The following is a 17,030-nucleotide window of genomic DNA, read 5'->3' on the forward strand; positions in this document are numbered from 1 at the left end:
ACATATATACATATCTATAAATTAAAGCTAGAATAGGAATGAGAGGAATAATCTAAAACCTAAATGTCTAATATTAATATGATCCTAATCTAACAAAAATATATAGAAAAAGGTGAGTCACAATCCATAGTATCTCAGCTATACCTAATAACACATTATACCTAGTACATAGCTATCTAAAAGAATAACATATAACTCACAATTTCTTGTTTGACAGTGGAAGTAATGGTACACGTTTATCTTGTAATATTGACATTATTATTATTATTATTATTATTATTATTATTATTATTATTATTATTATTATTATTATTATTATTATTATTATCTTTGAGCTGTAACACTGTGAAAAGAAAACTATCTTGGTAGGATACTCTGAACAACTACAAAACAACGTTTAACGAAATTAAAAGTATACAATATATACTAATATATACTAATAAATAGAAAAGCTGCTGGATTTCATTTAGTGTTGTACCTAGAAAGTACATACATATATATAAATAAACTGCATAGGTGCAAATTTCAAAATAACCTAGAATCCATAACCTGGCCATATCACATCATTTACAAAGGACACTGTGTACAATCCCTAGCAAAGTACAAACAAACAAAACGATACTACGAAACCATACTAGTCTTTGGACACAGCTCACAAAAAATGGATGGGACAAAGACAACATCTTCACATCTGATTGAAACATTGGATTCAGTGCATATAAGTTAACTACTTCTTAGATTAGTAAACTATTTCACAGCAACACCAGCAGCTCTAATAACATCTCAAACATCACGGTTCTTGAGAACTTTGGAAGTTGGGCCAAGTTCCTCATCAGCAACATCATCAAAAGCTTTCTTCAGATTTCTCTTAACTTTTCTACCCCTAGGAGGATTGGAAACAGTCTCTTTCTTGATCACATGAACAGGGGATCCATCAAGAACAGCAGAAAGTACACCCTACAATGCAAAAGAATAGAATGGCTGAATAAATGTAAACAACAGAGAACATACAACCATATAGATTGACAAATCATGTTAGTTTTCCAGCCAAATTAAATTGATTATTCTCCATAATTCATGGAAAGGAATAGGTAATTTAACCAACCAACACATTCTTATTTAATTCAATTCCAATAAATAAATTATCGTAGTTTCCACGGGAGGAGAATTCAAGAGGCCCTCAATTTCCAGACTGTACTCTCCATCAACAAGTACACTATCATCAACACTTTTCCTTGCCTCTTTTACAATATCAATTTCAGTACTTATATCATCCAATCCAGGAACTTCAGCACCCTTTTCACCAAGAAAATCAATCAAAGGCCTGCAATTTGTCTTCATATTTGAACAATTTTCATCAGCAGTGATACCCTCATCCAGCACCTCACACGAATCCTTCTTGTCAACAATATATTCATCCTCACTTGAAGGGATCTTTCCCAACTTACCATCCTAAACACAATTTATAAAAAAAATAAATAAATAAAAGAAAATCAATAAAACAACAATAAGAAACAATAAAAAACAATAAAGAAAATAAAAAACACGAGTTTGTAGATGCAACCTTCAATGGAGTACGCTCATAATCCGCATCATAGTTAGGCAACTCAAACATGGAAATAATAGCAGCATCATCGTAAACTCTTCTCACACGAAAAGTTCCAAAATACTTGTCTGCACCAACACTCTTGATATCTATCTTAAGGAGCAATTTTTTTCCCAACAATTGCTAGAACATCACAGGATAACTATTTCCACAAACAACCTGTGAAATAATTTGAAAAACATGGTTCTTAGAAGAATCAAGGACGAAATACACACTCAAACACACTCAACAAACAATTATACATGGCAAAAACAAATCTCAGTCACTATTAAACTCAACAACAGAAAAGAAAAAAAAGGAATAAACCATACACTTGCATCCTTCTAAACTTCTCCAAACAGATCAGCACATGATTTTTTCAATAAGTAAGTAGCCTCACGATCGAATAACACAAATACATCATGTCCATTATCATCCTCAACAGCTATTTTGATCCTATATCTGACCATCAAAGAATTACCCAATAAAAAATTTAATACAAAAAACAAAAAAACAACAAAATAACTGTAATTAGGAAAATGAAACAAGGAGAAATAAACAACAGCAGGAAAAAGAACGAAAAAAGAAAAGAATATCACACATAAAGGAATAAACACAACGTACCTAGGAGTCACATTGGTAACATAGTGCTGACAAAAATCAGAATAATATGCACCACCTTGAGGCTGAATTGACTTCCCACAAACACAAGCTGAATACCACCAAAGTCCCTCATCCACAATAGATCTCACAAAACCAAAAACCACAAAAGACCCCTCCTATCATAATATAAAAAATAAACATTGAGATATGAATGGAAAACATAAATTTCGTATAAATTTTTCATGAAAGGACATCTAAGTCAAAATTGACTAAAGACATGGAAAAAAAACCCAATAAACCTCGTTGTTATCATGAAGTTCGTCAATAGTGCATCTTCTAGTAAGCCGCATAAAATCATCTTCCAATGAAACACCCTTGCCCTCATTAGCAATAAACAATGGTTGTGTTCCATTGATACCTTGGTCAATCATACTAATCATCATAGAAGAATTAAAGGAAAAAAGGAAAGATCAGTAAAAAAAAAAAGAAACAATATCAACAAAACTTCAAACACAAATAAAGAGAATAAACTGAAATTATATTAACCAAGTTAAAACTATAAATAAAAACATCAATCAACTAAACACGTCATGTAATAAGATACTATCCAATAACCTGTTTTTGAAATCAACTACTTCAGACAAATCTGGATTAAAGAACAGCCAAGTAGCATGCATAACATTTTGGAGACCAACTTGTCCTACAAAACACCCAGCTAAATAAATAATAGATAAATAAATAAATAAATAACAAATAAATAGTTAAAAACAGGGAACTAAACATAAAGCAAAGAAATTTCAGAAGAAATTAGGAAGCCTAAACATTATAATATTGACTACCCCTAAAGAATTTAACTTTGGCAAGTTGGATCACAACAACTGGCTACTCCATATAACCAGAGCCTAAGAAACGATGCACTTCATCCACGTACTCCCCAAACAGAGCATAGCGTATTGTCAACCTGAAAAAAAATATTTATTGGAAAACTTAGATCCATTATGTAAGGCCCACATCGGTTGGAGAGGGGAACGAAGCATGCCTTATAAGGGTGTGGATACCTCTCCCTAGCATGACGCGTTTTGACGAGTGAGTGTGGGGGGGCTTAGGCTATCATCCCTATCGTCAAAGGCAAAACCGTGAGGCCTTGTGTGCCAAAGCGGACAATATCATGCTAGCGGGTGGTCTGGGCTGTTACAGATGGTATCAGAGCCAGAGCCTGGATCGATGTGCCAGCGAGGGCGCTGGGCTCCCTTAGGGGGGTGGATTGTAAGGCCCACATCGGTTGGAGAGGGGAACGAAGCATGCCTTATAAGGGTGTGGATACCTCTCCCTAGCATGACGCGTTTTGACGAGTGAGTGTGGGGGGCTTTGGCCATCATCCCTATCGTCAAAGGCAAAACCGTGAGGCCTTGTGTGCCAAAGCGGACAATATCATGCTAGCGGGTGGTCTGGGCTGTTACAGTTAGCTTGTGATTTTCTCTTCTTTTGGGTTCTTTTAGATTCTAGCTATAGATTGCATTTATCTAATCACTAAGCCAATAAATTATAATTTACTTGATATATTAATATTAAATTAATATATATATATATATATATAGTAACAGTATATATATATATACTGTTACTATCAATACTAGAACTACATTATCCAAGAAATTATATTGGATTTGATTTATAAGTTAACAATGATATTCTAACTATTTTCTATTTATTGTTATATATTTAGGTTGAATGCTTAATTGATTTATTTGAGAATATTAATGTTCTTTTGATATTGCTGCTCTTTTTATTTTCATTCTGTTTGTGATTGACTACTCTAATTGATTTGTTGATTGATATATTTATGTTTTTATTTTTTAATTTTTTCTTTCCATGCATCTGAAATTTTGGGATTTAGTTGTTAATGGTTTACATTGATTTAGTAGGTTCAGTTAGATATTGGTGGGTTATAAGATATTTATATTTCTTATGATAGTGTAAAATATTATATTTATCGGTCCCTTTTAACCAATTCTCTTATTATCCCATAATATTATAATAGTCAAGTGAGATATGCTAATAGATGTCTTTTCCTATTCAGTTTGTTCCCAATGACTATATTATAGGTGTTTTTGGGTGTGCCTCATATGCATATGCACATATGTTCAAATAGATTAGATGTTAGTGGGTTTTAGGGTATTATATTCTATTACTTTATAATTATTATGATTCTATGAGATTTGTTGGAATGTGTCCTTTCTTATTTAATTGTTGCGCAGAGAAGATAGCATAGGTGTTATTGATTGTGGTAGCTGGATGTGTGTGATAGGTATTAGATGATGTATGCTATGTGATACATATTTTCCCACCCTTTCTTTGAGGTATTCAAATTCAAATTCAAATATTTTGGTGATTTGTTAGCTTGTCTATAAAAAGGACTCCTTGGTTGTATGGTTCAATGCACCTCATTCCTTCTCTGAAATCTCTTGTTTCTGGTTTCTATTTATCTTTTTAGTTTTCTCTATCGTGTTTGGTGGTTGAGCCAATGCCTCCTCCATTTGATTCTATCTCTAAGATCCACCCTCCAAGGGAGGCATGGAGACTCAAAGTTAGGGTACTAAGAACTTGGATTGTTCCTTCTTTTGGAAATCATGATGTTGCAAATTCAATGGAAATTGTTCTTGTTGATGGAGATGTGAGTGGTTGTTCAATGTTGGTCTTGGGTTGATTTTATTTATGGTTTTCTTTCATCTTTTGTTGTGTTCGTTGTAACTGTTTTTTGTTTTTTAAATTTGTTGTTGTTTTCTTGTGCAGTCTAACAAAATACAAGCAACTGTTAAGAAGCAGCTCATAAATAGGTTTAAAGAGAGTATTATTGAGGGTCAAACATACCGAATGTCATATTTTAGTGTTGTTCCAAACCAAGGCAATTATAGGGCATCAGAACATGAGTTTAAGTTGGTTTTTCTTAACCGTACAACTGTTATTCCTGTCCCTAACGATGCTATCCCAAAGACATGTTTCAGTTTCTGTTCGTTTGATGAGCTCTTGAAAATGACTGAAGATTACGTTTACTTAGTTGGTCGGTGACTTTAAATCTTCTTTATGCCCTTCATTTTTTCCGTTTCAGTTTGTTGCCTTTTTTCTTGGCTGATTTTTTATGGAAGTGTGCACTTTTGAACTATGATTTTATTGATGTTTTTTTTGGATAGATGTTATTGGTTTGCTAACTTCTGTTGGTGAAGAGAAAGAGTATGTGAAAGATGCGAAAGTGATGAAGATGATCGTTCTTGAGTTATCTTCAAAAGAGTTTGTTTTTTTCTGCCTGATGTTGATTGTGTTTTGCATTTATTAACTATTATTTATGTTAAGCACTGGTCTTTTAATTTTTTATTGGTGTTTTATGTTGAATTGTTAATGTGTAACAGTCCAGATCACCCGCTAGCACGATATTGTCCGCTTTGGCACACAAGGCCTCACGGTTTTGCCTTTGACGATAGGGATGATGGCCAAAGCCCCCCACACTCACTCGTCAAAACGCGTCATGCTAGGGAGAGGTATCCACACCCTTATAAGGCATGCTTCGTTCTCCTCTCCAACCGATGTGGGCCTTACAATCCACCCCCCTAAGGGAGCCCAGCGCCCTCGCTGGCACATCGATCCCGGCTCTGGCTCTGATACCATCTGTAACAGCCCAGACCACCCGCTAGCACGATATTGTCCGCTTTGGCACACAAGGCCTCACGGTTTTGCCTTTGACGATAGGGATGATAGCCTAAGCCCCCCACACTCACTCGTCAAAACGCGTCATGCTAGGAAGAGGTATCCACACCCTTATAAGGCATGCTTCGTTCCCCTCTCCAACCGATGTGGGCCTTACACTAACCCCAACTTTCTAGACCAAAAAAGTTGATTTGACATATATAGCACCTAGTAATAACACATAAAAAGCAAATTTTACTTGGAAATAATAACTACCCTCTCAATCACGTCAGTCATCACATCAACCATCACAACAAACAACCAAGACCTATGAAAAGCAGTCAACACATGATCCATGATGTAGGGTGAGAAAAACCTATCATAAATAAGTTACCCCATTTTTTAACTAATATTTTATTTAACAAAAAGTATTTCTTAAAATTAAATAACAAGAGAGAGGTATTTTAAACTTTCAAATAGAATAACCTTAAAAATTTTAACAGCTCTATCAAATAAAGCACAAAGTTCTCATTTTGATATTATTGTGACATTCTCCACCAATTTTCAAGTCATGAATGAACGAAGAGAACAGAGTTACATGGACTCCAACTCAATTTTTTCCCTTTTTTTTTTAATTTTCTCCACTAAACCAAACAGTAAGAAATTTTGTTTTCCACCCATTCTGTCTTGTTATACTTTTTTCTACCTCATATTCCTCCAAAACAAATAATGTGCAAAAACAATGAGTAGAATAAATTAAAAAAATAATAAATATATTAAATTAAATTCATATTGAGAGAGAAAACACATTGAATCACCATTTAGTCCTACCTCAATTGAAAAAAGAGAGGATTCAACAAATCTAATACTAATATAGAGTGATAAATCTAAAAGAACACAAAAGAAGGGAAAGTCACAAGCTGCCCCCAACTTCCTACACCAAAAAAGTTGACTTGACATATATAGCACCTAGTAATAACACATAAAAAGCAAATTATACTTGGAAATAACAACTGCCCTCTCAATCACGTCAGTCATCACATCAACCATCACAACAAACAACCAAAACCTATAAAAAGTAGTCAACACATGATCTATAATGTAGGGTGAGAAAAACCTAAAATAAATAAGTTACCCCATTGTTTAACTAATATTTTATCTTACAAAAAGTATTTTTTAAAATTAAATAATAAGAGAGAGGTATTTTAAAATTTCAAATAGAATAAACTTAAAAATTTTAACAGCTCTATCAAATAAAGCACAAAGTTCTCATTTTGATATTGTTGTGACATTTTCCACCTATTTTCAAGTCATGAATGAATGAAGAAAAAAGAGTTACATGGACTCCAACTCATTTTTTTTCCTTTTTTTTATTTTCTCCCCTAAACCAAACAGCAAGAAATTTTGTTTTCCACCCATTCTGTCTTGTTACACTTTCTTCTACCTCATATTCCTCTAAAGCAAACAATGTGCAAAAACAATGAGTAGAATAAATTAAATAAACAATAAAAATATTAAATTAAATTCATATTGAGAGAGAAAACACATTGAGTCACCATTTAGTCCTACCTCAATTGAAAAAAGAGACATTTCAACAAATCTAATACTAATATAGAGTAATAAATTACCCTACAGCCCACCCATAGCAAACTGAATCCTTTTACCTCATAATAGACCTCTCACACATAGACTATTAACTTCTACCAAATCCATATAACAAGAGTACACAAGTCAATATAGGTATATAGAGTTATTGCATACGAAACAACACACTAAACTAAACCTAAGAATTAGATTCTAGAATTATTTAAAATGTAATTTTACATATATAAGAGTTAGAAAACAAAAAGAAGAGAAATCTTATTGGGAATACCAAATATCTTTCTCAATCACATCAATCATGATATCTAAGATAAGACACCTATAAAAAATAAAAAAGACATCACTCAGCATGGAAAATAAAATAAAAAATAAAATAGACAAAACAAAATAAGTATACTGCTATACTTTGGGAAAACCATTTTCTTGAAAAAATTGGAACACATTATAAACAAACCAAATCTCATAAAGCAGTAAACCATAATCACATGAGCATATCAAAAAGAAGAGAATAAAGAATTATATAAAATATACAAAGAGACAAGAAAAAAAAGACATCACTCAGCATGGAAAATAAAATAAAAAAATAAAACAGACAAAACAAAATAAGTATACTGCTATACTTTGGAAAAACCATTTTCTTGAAAAAATTGGAACACATTATAAACAAACCAAATCTCATAAAGCAGTAAACCATAATCACATGAGCATATCAAAAAGAAGAGAATAAAGAATTATATAAAATATACAAAGAGACAAGAAAAATCCTCTGATCTTGAAGTAACTGAATAAACTTTTCATTCATGTATTAGACCAAAGAGTAATATTAGACCCCCTAACCACAATAAACAAAAAAAAACACAGTATTAGTAATACAAAGCAATAGTTCAAATAATTAGGAAAAAAAACTAAAATCAACATAGAATTAATTATACTGACTGTGGAAAAAAAAGTAACATGAACATTCGAAATTGTATACCACTCAAATCAAGAACACATATAAAATTGGAACTAAAAGAAAACTCAATTCTTCACATATTCACTTGAATCAATAGCATATATAAAATTAGCACAGTTACACAGTAGCAGATTTATAATAAAATTCAACCATAATGAAACATAGTCAATTTTTTCCAACGACGCGAAATAGTGGAGACCAGAAAAAGAAAAAAAAACAACCACAAGAAAAAAACACTACAATCACAAAAATTTCGAAAGTAGAAAAAAGGCATGAACTTCATACTAATAGTAACACCAAAAACACGAATAAGAAAATCAATTGAAATTAAAATACAAACAAAGTCTGGAAACTCCAACAATCATCAAGACACAATGTGTTTGAATAGTGAGCAAGAATAACACAAGATTCTTTCATTGTATCAAAGTTTGAATAATTTTCCTAAAAATAGATACGAAGAAAAATTATTTAACTTAAGGTGGTGCTAGAAAATATTTTTCTCCGAACCCAGCATCTAATGGATGTCCACCCAATACTTACCACCAATAGAGATTTTGATGACCCATTCAAAATGAAGTTCCTTAGTAACCCACGTAAGCCATACACAATTTCTATAACCAACAACTATAAATATCAATTTTCTACCCAAAAATATCAGTAATCTACCCAAAATTATCAAAGAACATATGGAAAATATGTCACCTTAACCATTTGAGACAACACTACAACCGCGACGATTTGGACCAAAGCAGATGACAGAGACACAAGAGAGAGTATAACAGCCAAGAGAGGAATTCTCTGAGAAGGTGAGCAAGGTTGTAGGCAGTGCAGCGAATCTGTTCGTCCACAAAACAACTCAGTCACAACCAAAAACAAAGACACCAAAATATATACATTAGCATAAAAACACCATACATGATGAAAATGGTAGGCTAACACCATTGACCTTCAAATAATTTTTCTTATCATATCCTTGGTCAACCTCCCAATCCACCAATCAAAGTATTAAAAGATATAAAACACTTAACTGATATAAAATAATAAATAATAAAAAACAAACTCACAAAAATTCCAAAGAAGTAAAGTAAACACAATTAGACAGTAATAAATTCAAAATAAAATTCAAATAATTCCTTGCAAGACCCATTCTTTCGGCTACCCAAAACTATCCAAGCGGAAAGAACCAAATACCCACTAAAAAAATAAAAACCACAATCCTAAAAAAAGGAAACCACAGGAGTAACAATTAATGGTCATCTTCATAATCAACAATATAACCAATATAAACATTGAAAAATTGGTGCACGAAATTGTGATGCATATCCATGGCTTCAAAGGCCTGGTGCTCTGATCTAGTTTTATTGTCTGTCACAACTTCGATACAACTAACCAGCAAGTGCACTGGGTCGTCCAAGTAATACCTTACGTGAGTAAGGGTCGAATCCCACGGAGATTGTTGGTATGAAGCAAGCTATGGTCACCTTGTAAATCTCAGTCAGGCAAATATAAAGTGATAATGGTGTTTTCGAATAATAAATAATAGAATAGGGATAGAGATACTTATGTAAATCATTGGTAGGAATTTCAGATAAGCGAATGGAGATGCTTTTCGTTCCTCTGAACCTCTGCTTTCCTGATATCTTCATCCAATCAGTCTTACTCCTTTCCATGGCTGGCTTTATGTGATACATCACCACTGTCAATGGCTACTTTCGGTCATCTCACGGGAAAATGATCCAATGCCCTGTCACGACACGGCTAATCGTCTGGAGGCATCACCCTTGTCAATGGCTTCATCTTATCCTCTCAGTGAATAATATGCTCACGCACCCTGTCACGGCGCGGCTATTCATCTGTCGGTTCTCGATCATGCCGGAATAGGATTTACTATCCTTTTGCGTCTGTCACTAACGCCCTGCAATCGCGAGTTCGGAGCTCGTCACAGTCATTCAATCATTGAATCCTACTTGGAATACCACAGACAAGGTTTAGACCTTCCGGATTCTCTTGAATGCCGCCATCATTCTAGCTTACGCCACGAAGATTCTGGTTAAGAGATCTAAGAGATATTCATTCTAGCTTATTTCATGTAGAACGGAAGTGTTTGTCAGGCACGCGTTCATAAGGGAGAAGGATGATGAGCGTCACACATAATCATCACCTTCATCACGTTCTTGGGTGCGAATGGATATCTTAGAAGAGAAATAAGAAGAATTGAATAGAAAACAGTAGTACTTTGCATTAATCTTTGAGGAACAGCAGAGCTCCACACCTTAATCTATGGAGTGTAGAAACTCTACCGTTAAAAATACATAAGTGAAGGTCCAGGCATGGCCGAGATGGCCAGCCCCCAAAACGTGATCAAAGGATCATAAGGTAATCCAAAAATCCTAATACAATAGTAAGAGGTCCTATTTATAATAAACTAGCTACTAGGGTTTACATGAGTAAGTATTTGATGTATAAATCCACTTCTGGGGCCCACTTGGTGTGTGTTTGGGCTGAGCTTAAGTGTTGCACGTGCAGAGGTCATTTGTGGAGTTGAACGCCAGTTTTTGTGCGAGTTTGGGCGTTCAACTCTGGTTTTGGATCCTTTTCTGGCGCTGGACGCCAGATTTGGGTAGAAAGCTGGCGTTGAACGCCAGTTTACGTCATCAATTCTTGGCCAAAGTATGAACTATTATATATTGCTGGAAAGCCCTGGATGTCTACTTTCCAACGCAATTGGAAGCGCGCCATTTCGAGTTCTGTAGCTCCAGAAAATCCACTTTGAGTGCAGGGAGGTCAGAATCCAACAGCATCAGCAGTCCTTTTTCAACCTCTGAATCTGATTTCTGCTCAAGTCCCTCAATTTCAGCCAGAAAATACCTGAAATCATAGAAAAACACACAAACTCATAGTAAAGTCCAGAAATGTGAATTTAACACAAAATCTATTAAAAACATCCCTAAAAGTAACCAGATTCTACTAAAAACATACTAAAAACAATGCCAAAAAGCGTATAAATTATCCGCTCATCACAACACCAAACTTAAATTGTTGCTTGTCCCCAAGCAACTGAAAATCAAGTAGGATAAAAAGAATAGAATATACTATAAATTTCAAACTATCAATGAAACATAGCTCCAATCATATGAGCGGGACTTATAGCTTTTTGCCTCTTGAATAGTTTTGGCATCTCACTTTATCCATTGAGGTTCAGAATGATTGGCATCTATAGGAACTTCAGATTTCGAATAGTGTTATTGACTCTCTTAGTTCAGCATGATGATTCTTGAACACAGCTTCTTTATGAGTCTTGGCCGTGGCCCTAAGCATTTTGTTTTCCAGTATTACCACCGGATACATAATTGCCACAGACACATAATTGGGTGAACCTTTTCAGATTGTGACTCAGCTTTGCTAAAGTCCCCAATTAGAGGTGTCCAGGGTTCTTAAGCACACTCTTTTTTTTTTTTTTGGACCTTGACTTTAACCGCTCAGTCTCAAGTTTTCACTTGACACCTACACGCCACAAGCACATGGTTAGGGACAGCTTGGTTTAGCCGCTTAGACCAGGATTTTATTCCTTTAGGCCCTCCTATCCACTGATGCTCAAAGCCTTGGGATCCTTTTTATTTCCCTTGCCTTTTGGTTTTAAGGGTTATTGGCTTTTTGCTCTTGCCTCTTGGTTTTAAGAGCTTTTGGCTTTTTCTGCTTGCTTTTCTTTCTATAAATTTTTTTTTTCGCCTATTTCTTTTTTTTTTTCTGCAAGCTTTGTTCTTTGCTGCTTTTTCTTACTTCAAGAATCATTTTTATGATTTTTCAGATTATCAAATAACATGTCTCCTAGTCATCATTCTTTCAAGAGCCAACATATTTAACATTCTTAAACAACAACTTCAAAAGACATATGCACTGTTCAAGCATACATTCAGAAAACAAGAAGCATTGTCACCACATCAATATAATTAAACTAAGTTCAAGGATAAATTCGAAACTCATGTACTTCTTGTTCTTTTGAATTAAAACATTTTTTATTTAAGAGAGGTGATGGATTCATAGGACATTTATAACTTTAAGACAAAGTTACTAACTACTAATGATCATGTAATGAAGACACAAACATAGATAAGCACATAACATAGAAAACGAAAAAACAGAGAAAGTAAGAACAAGGAATGAGTCCACCTTAGTGATGTCCTTGAGCTCTTCTATGTCTCTTCCTTGTCTTTACTGCTCCTCCTTCATTGCTTTTAGATCTTCTCTGATTTCATGAAGGATGATGGAGTGCTCTTGATGTTCCACCCTTAGTTGCTTCCAATAATTGTGTAGAAGAAAATGTATCCCCTGAGGTATCTCAGGGATCTCTTGATTTTCAGTCAAATGTTCTACCACTGAGCTATAGACCCTTGATGGAAGCTTTTGTCTTCCCTTTCCTCTTTCTAGAGGCTTCTCTGGCCTTAGGTGCCATCAATGGTTATGGAAAAAAAACAAAAAAGCTATGCTTTTACCACACCAAACTTAGAATGTTGCTCGCCCTCGAGCAAAAGAAGAAAGAATAGAAGAATAAGAAGAAGATATGGAGGAGATGGATGGGAGTGTGTATTCGGCCATATGGGTGGGATTGGGTGGGAGAGAGATGTTGAATTTTTGAAGGTAGTGGGTGTATGGATGTGAGTGGTAAATGGAAAAAAAAGAAGGGATGATCATGAATGGAAAGAGAGATGATGAGGTAGGTGGGGATCCTGTGGGGTCCACAGATCCTGAGGTGTCAAGGCATTTACATCCCTGCACCAATTTAGGCATGTAAAATGCCCTTGCACACAACTCTGGGCGTTCAGCGCTAGGTTGGTGCCCATTTTGGGCGTTCAACGCCCATTTGCTGTCATTTCTGGCGTTGAACGCCAGAACCATGCTTGTTCTGGGCGTTCAGCGCCAGGATGCTCCCATTCTGGGCGTTCAGCGCCAGAACTATGCTCTGTTCTGGCGTTTGAACGCCAGACAGATGCTCCTCCAGGGTGTGATTTTTCTTCTGCTGTTTTTGATTCCGTTTTCAATTTTTATATTTATTTTGTGACTCCACATGATCATGAACCTAAGAAAACATGAAAAACAATAAAAATAAGAATTAGATAAACATTGGGTTGCCTCCCAACAAGCGCTTCTTTAATGTCAATAGCTTGACAGTGAGCTCTCATGGAGCCTCACAGATGTGCAGAGCTTTGTTGAGACTCTCCAACACCAAACTTAGAGTTTGGATATGGGAGTTCAACACCAAACTTAGAGTTTGGTTGTGGCCTCCCAACACCAAACTTAGAGTTTGACTCTGGGGGCTCTGGTTGACTCTGCTTTGAGAGAAGCTTTTTCTGCTTCCTCTCCATGGTTGTAGAGGGAGATCCTTGAGTTTTAAACACAAGGGAGTTCTCATTCTATTGAAGGACTATTTCACCTCTGTCAACATCAATCACAGCTCTTGCTGTGGCCAGGAAAGGTCTTCCTAGGATGATGGATTCATCCTCTTCCTTTCCAGTATCCAGAACTATGAAATCAGCAGGGATGTAAAGGCCCTCAACCTTTACTAATACATCCTCTACTTGTCCATAAGCCTGTTTTCTTGCTGTCTGCCATCTCTAGTGAGATTTTAGCAGCTTGCACCCCATAGATTCCCAGTTTCTCTATTACAGAGAGGGGCATGAGGTTTATTCCTGAACCAAGGTCACACAGAGCCTTAAAGATCATGGTGCCTATGGTACAGGGTATTATGAACTTTCCAGGATCCTGTCTCTTCTGAGGTAATATCAGTTGATCCAGATCACTTAGTTCATTGATGAACAAGGGAGGTTCAACTTCCCAAGTATCAATGCCAAATAATTTGGCATTCAGCTTCATGATTGCACCAAGAAACTTGGCAGTTTGCTCTTCAGTGACATCCTCATTCTCTTCAGAAGAGGAATACTCATCAGAGCTCATGAAGGGCATAAGGAGGTTCAATGGAATCTCTATGGTCTCTAGATGAGCCTCAGAGTCCTTTTGTTCCTCAGAGGGAAGCTCCTTATTGATCACTGGACGTCCCAGGAGGTCTTCCTCCTTGGGATTCACGTCCTCTCCTCTCCTCACAGGTTCGGCCATGGCGTTTATGTCAATGGCCTTGCACTCTCCTTTTGGGTTCTCTTCTGTATTGCTTGGGAGAGTACTAGGAGGGATTTCAGTGATCCTTTTACTCAGCTGGCCCACTTGTGCTTCCAGATTTCTAAGGGAAGACCTTGTTTCATTCATGAAACTTAAAGTGGCCTTAGATAGATCAGAGACTAAATTTGCTAAATTAGAAGCATTTTGTTCAGAGTTCTCTGTCTGTTGCTGAGTTGATGATGGGAAAGGCTTGCTATTGCTAAACCTGTTTCTTCCACCATTATTAAAGCCTTGTTGGGGCTTTTGATCCTTCCATGAGAAATTTGAATGATTTCTCCATGGTGAGTTATAGGTGTTTCCATAAGGTTCACCTAAGTAGTTCACCTCTGCTATTGCAGGGTTCTCAGGATCATAAGCTTCTTCTTCAGGAGAAGCCTCTTGAGTACTGTTGGATGCAGCTTGCATTCCATTCAGATTCTTGAGAAATTATATTGACTTGCTGAGTCAATATTTTGTTCTGAGCCAATATGGCATTCAGAGTATCAACTTCAAGAACTCCCTTCTTCATAGGCGTCCCATTACTCACAGGATTCCTTTCAGAAGTGTACATGAACTGGTTATTAGCAACCATGTCAATGAGTTCTTGAGCTTCTGCAGGCGTTTTCTTTAGGTGAATGGATCCACCTGCAGAAGTGTCCAGTGACATCTTTGATAGCTCAGATAAACCATCATAGAATATATCCAGGATGGTCCATTCTGAAAGCATGTCAGAAGGACACTTTTTGGTCAACTGTTTGTATCTTTCCCAAGCTTCATAGAGGGATTCACCTTCTTTCTGTCTGAAGGTTTGAACATCAGCTCTAAGCTTGCTCAGCTTTTGAGGAGGAAAGTACTTGGCTAAGAAAGCCGTGACCAGCTTATCCCAAGAGTTCAGGCTGTCTTTGGGTTGAGAATCCAACCATAATCTAGCTCTGTCTCTTACAGCAAAAGGGAAAAGCATGAGCCGGTAGACTTCAGGATCTACTCCATTAGTCTTAACAGTATCACATATCTGCAAGAATTCAGTTAAGAACTGAAAAGGATCTTTAGATGGAAGTCCATGAAACTTGCAGTTCTGCTGCATCAGAGAAACTAATTGAGGTTTCAGCTCAAAATTGTTTGCTCCAATGGCAGGAATGGAGATGCTTCTTCCATGTAAATTGGAATTAGGTGCAGTAAAGTCACCAAGCATCTTCCTTACATTATTATTATTTTCGGCTGCCATCTCCTTTTCCTGTTCGAAAATTTCTGAAAGGTTATCTCTGGATTGTTGTATTTTAGCTTCTCTTAATTTTCTCTTCAGAGTCCTTTCAGGTTCTGGATCTGCTTCCACAAGAATGTTCTTATCCTTGCTCCTGCTCATATGACAAAGAAGAGGGCACAGAAAAATAATAATAATAATAGAGATCCTTTATACCACAGTATAGGGATCCTTGTGTGAGTAGAAGAAGAGGGGGAGACAAAGAATGTAATATAATGGAAGAAACATAACTGTGAGGATGGCAGAGATGTGAGATGAGATGTTAGGATATGAATGAATAAATAGAATAAGATGGGGGAGGGATAATTTTCGAAAATTATTTTGAAAAAGAGTTAGTGATTTTCGAAAATGGTTTTTGAAAATTGTTAGTATTTTTTCGAAATTTTTTTTTTAAAATTAAAAATAAAAATAATTAGTTAATTAAAAAGAAATTTTTTAAAAAAAAGGAAGATATTTTCGAAAATTAGAGAGAGAGAGTTAGTTAGGTAGTTTTGAAAAAGTTAAGAAACAAACACAAAGTTTGTTAGTTAGTTGAAACAAATTTTGAAAAGATAAGAAGTTAGGAAGTTAGAAAAGATATTTTGAAAAGATATTTTTTTTGAAAAAGATAAGATAAGTAGATATTTTTGAAAAGCTATGATAGAAATTAGTTTTTGAAAAAGATTTGATTTTTAAAAATCACAATTAATGACTTGATTCATAAGAAATCACAAGATATGATTCTAGAACTTAAAGTTTGAATCTTTCTTAACAAGCAAGTAACAAACTTCAAATTTTTGAATCAAAACATTAATTGTTTATGTTATTTTCGAAAATTTGGTATAAAAATAAGAAAAATATTTTTGAAAAATATTTTTTTAATTTTCGAAAATAACTAAGAATTTTGAAAAAGATTTGATTTTTGAAAAAGATTTTGAAAAAGATAAGATTTTCAAATTGAAAATTTGATTTGACTCATAAGAAACAATTTGATTTTAAAAACTTTTGAAAAAGTCAACTCTAATTTTCGAATTTGATGAGAGAAAAAGGGAAAGATATTTTTTTGATTTTTGAAATTTTTATGAAAACATGAAAATTATGCAATGCATGAAATTTTTAGATCAAAATAATGAATGCATGCAAGAATGCTATGAATGTCAAGATGAACACCAAGAACACCATGAATGTCAAGATGAACATCATAGACACAATTT

At 35.1% G+C, this 17,030-nt stretch overlaps 3 protein-coding genes and 1 non-coding gene across 4 annotated transcripts; 2 read left to right on the forward strand and 2 right to left on the reverse strand.

The window, feature by feature from the left end:
- Positions 1 to 783: 783 nt before the first annotated feature.
- LOC148545975 (uncharacterized) lies at positions 784 to 1,850 on the reverse strand. The gene is made up of 4 exons (XM_088499118.1): positions 1,818 to 1,850; positions 1,565 to 1,729; positions 1,140 to 1,452; positions 784 to 950 (listed from the first exon to the last, which is right to left on the reverse strand). Exons 1-4 carry the CDS (start codon positions 1,848 to 1,850, stop codon positions 784 to 786), a joined length of 678 nt encoding a protein of 225 aa, XP_088355244.1.
- Positions 1,851 to 1,929: 79 nt separating this feature from the next.
- LOC107648273 (uncharacterized) lies at positions 1,930 to 2,631 on the reverse strand. Its single transcript, XM_088498264.1, has 3 exons — positions 2,488 to 2,631; positions 2,210 to 2,364; positions 1,930 to 2,047 (listed from the first exon to the last, which is right to left on the reverse strand). The coding sequence occupies exons 1-3, from the start codon at positions 2,629 to 2,631 to the stop codon at positions 1,930 to 1,932; spliced, it is 417 nt and encodes a 138-aa protein (XP_088354390.1).
- A 2,081-nt stretch (positions 2,632 to 4,712) lies between these two features.
- On the forward strand, positions 4,713 to 5,522 carry LOC107616632 (uncharacterized). The gene is made up of 3 exons (XM_016318586.3): positions 4,713 to 4,862; positions 4,982 to 5,249; positions 5,380 to 5,522. The coding sequence occupies exons 1-3, from the start codon at positions 4,713 to 4,715 to the stop codon at positions 5,520 to 5,522; spliced, it is 561 nt and encodes a 186-aa protein (XP_016174072.1).
- Positions 5,523 to 15,297: 9,775 nt separating this feature from the next.
- Positions 15,298 to 15,405, forward strand: LOC148545976 (small nucleolar RNA R71). Its single transcript, XR_015900741.1, has one exon. It is a non-coding gene; the product is annotated as a small nucleolar RNA R71 (small nucleolar RNA).
- The last annotated feature ends 1,625 nt before the right edge of the window (positions 15,406 to 17,030 follow it).

Source organism: Arachis ipaensis, chromosome B9 (assembly GCF_059453495.1).
Source record: "Arachis ipaensis isolate K30076 ecotype BB chromosome B9, ASM5945349v1, whole genome shotgun sequence".
Taxonomy (NCBI): domain Eukaryota; kingdom Viridiplantae; phylum Streptophyta; class Magnoliopsida; order Fabales; family Fabaceae; genus Arachis; species Arachis ipaensis.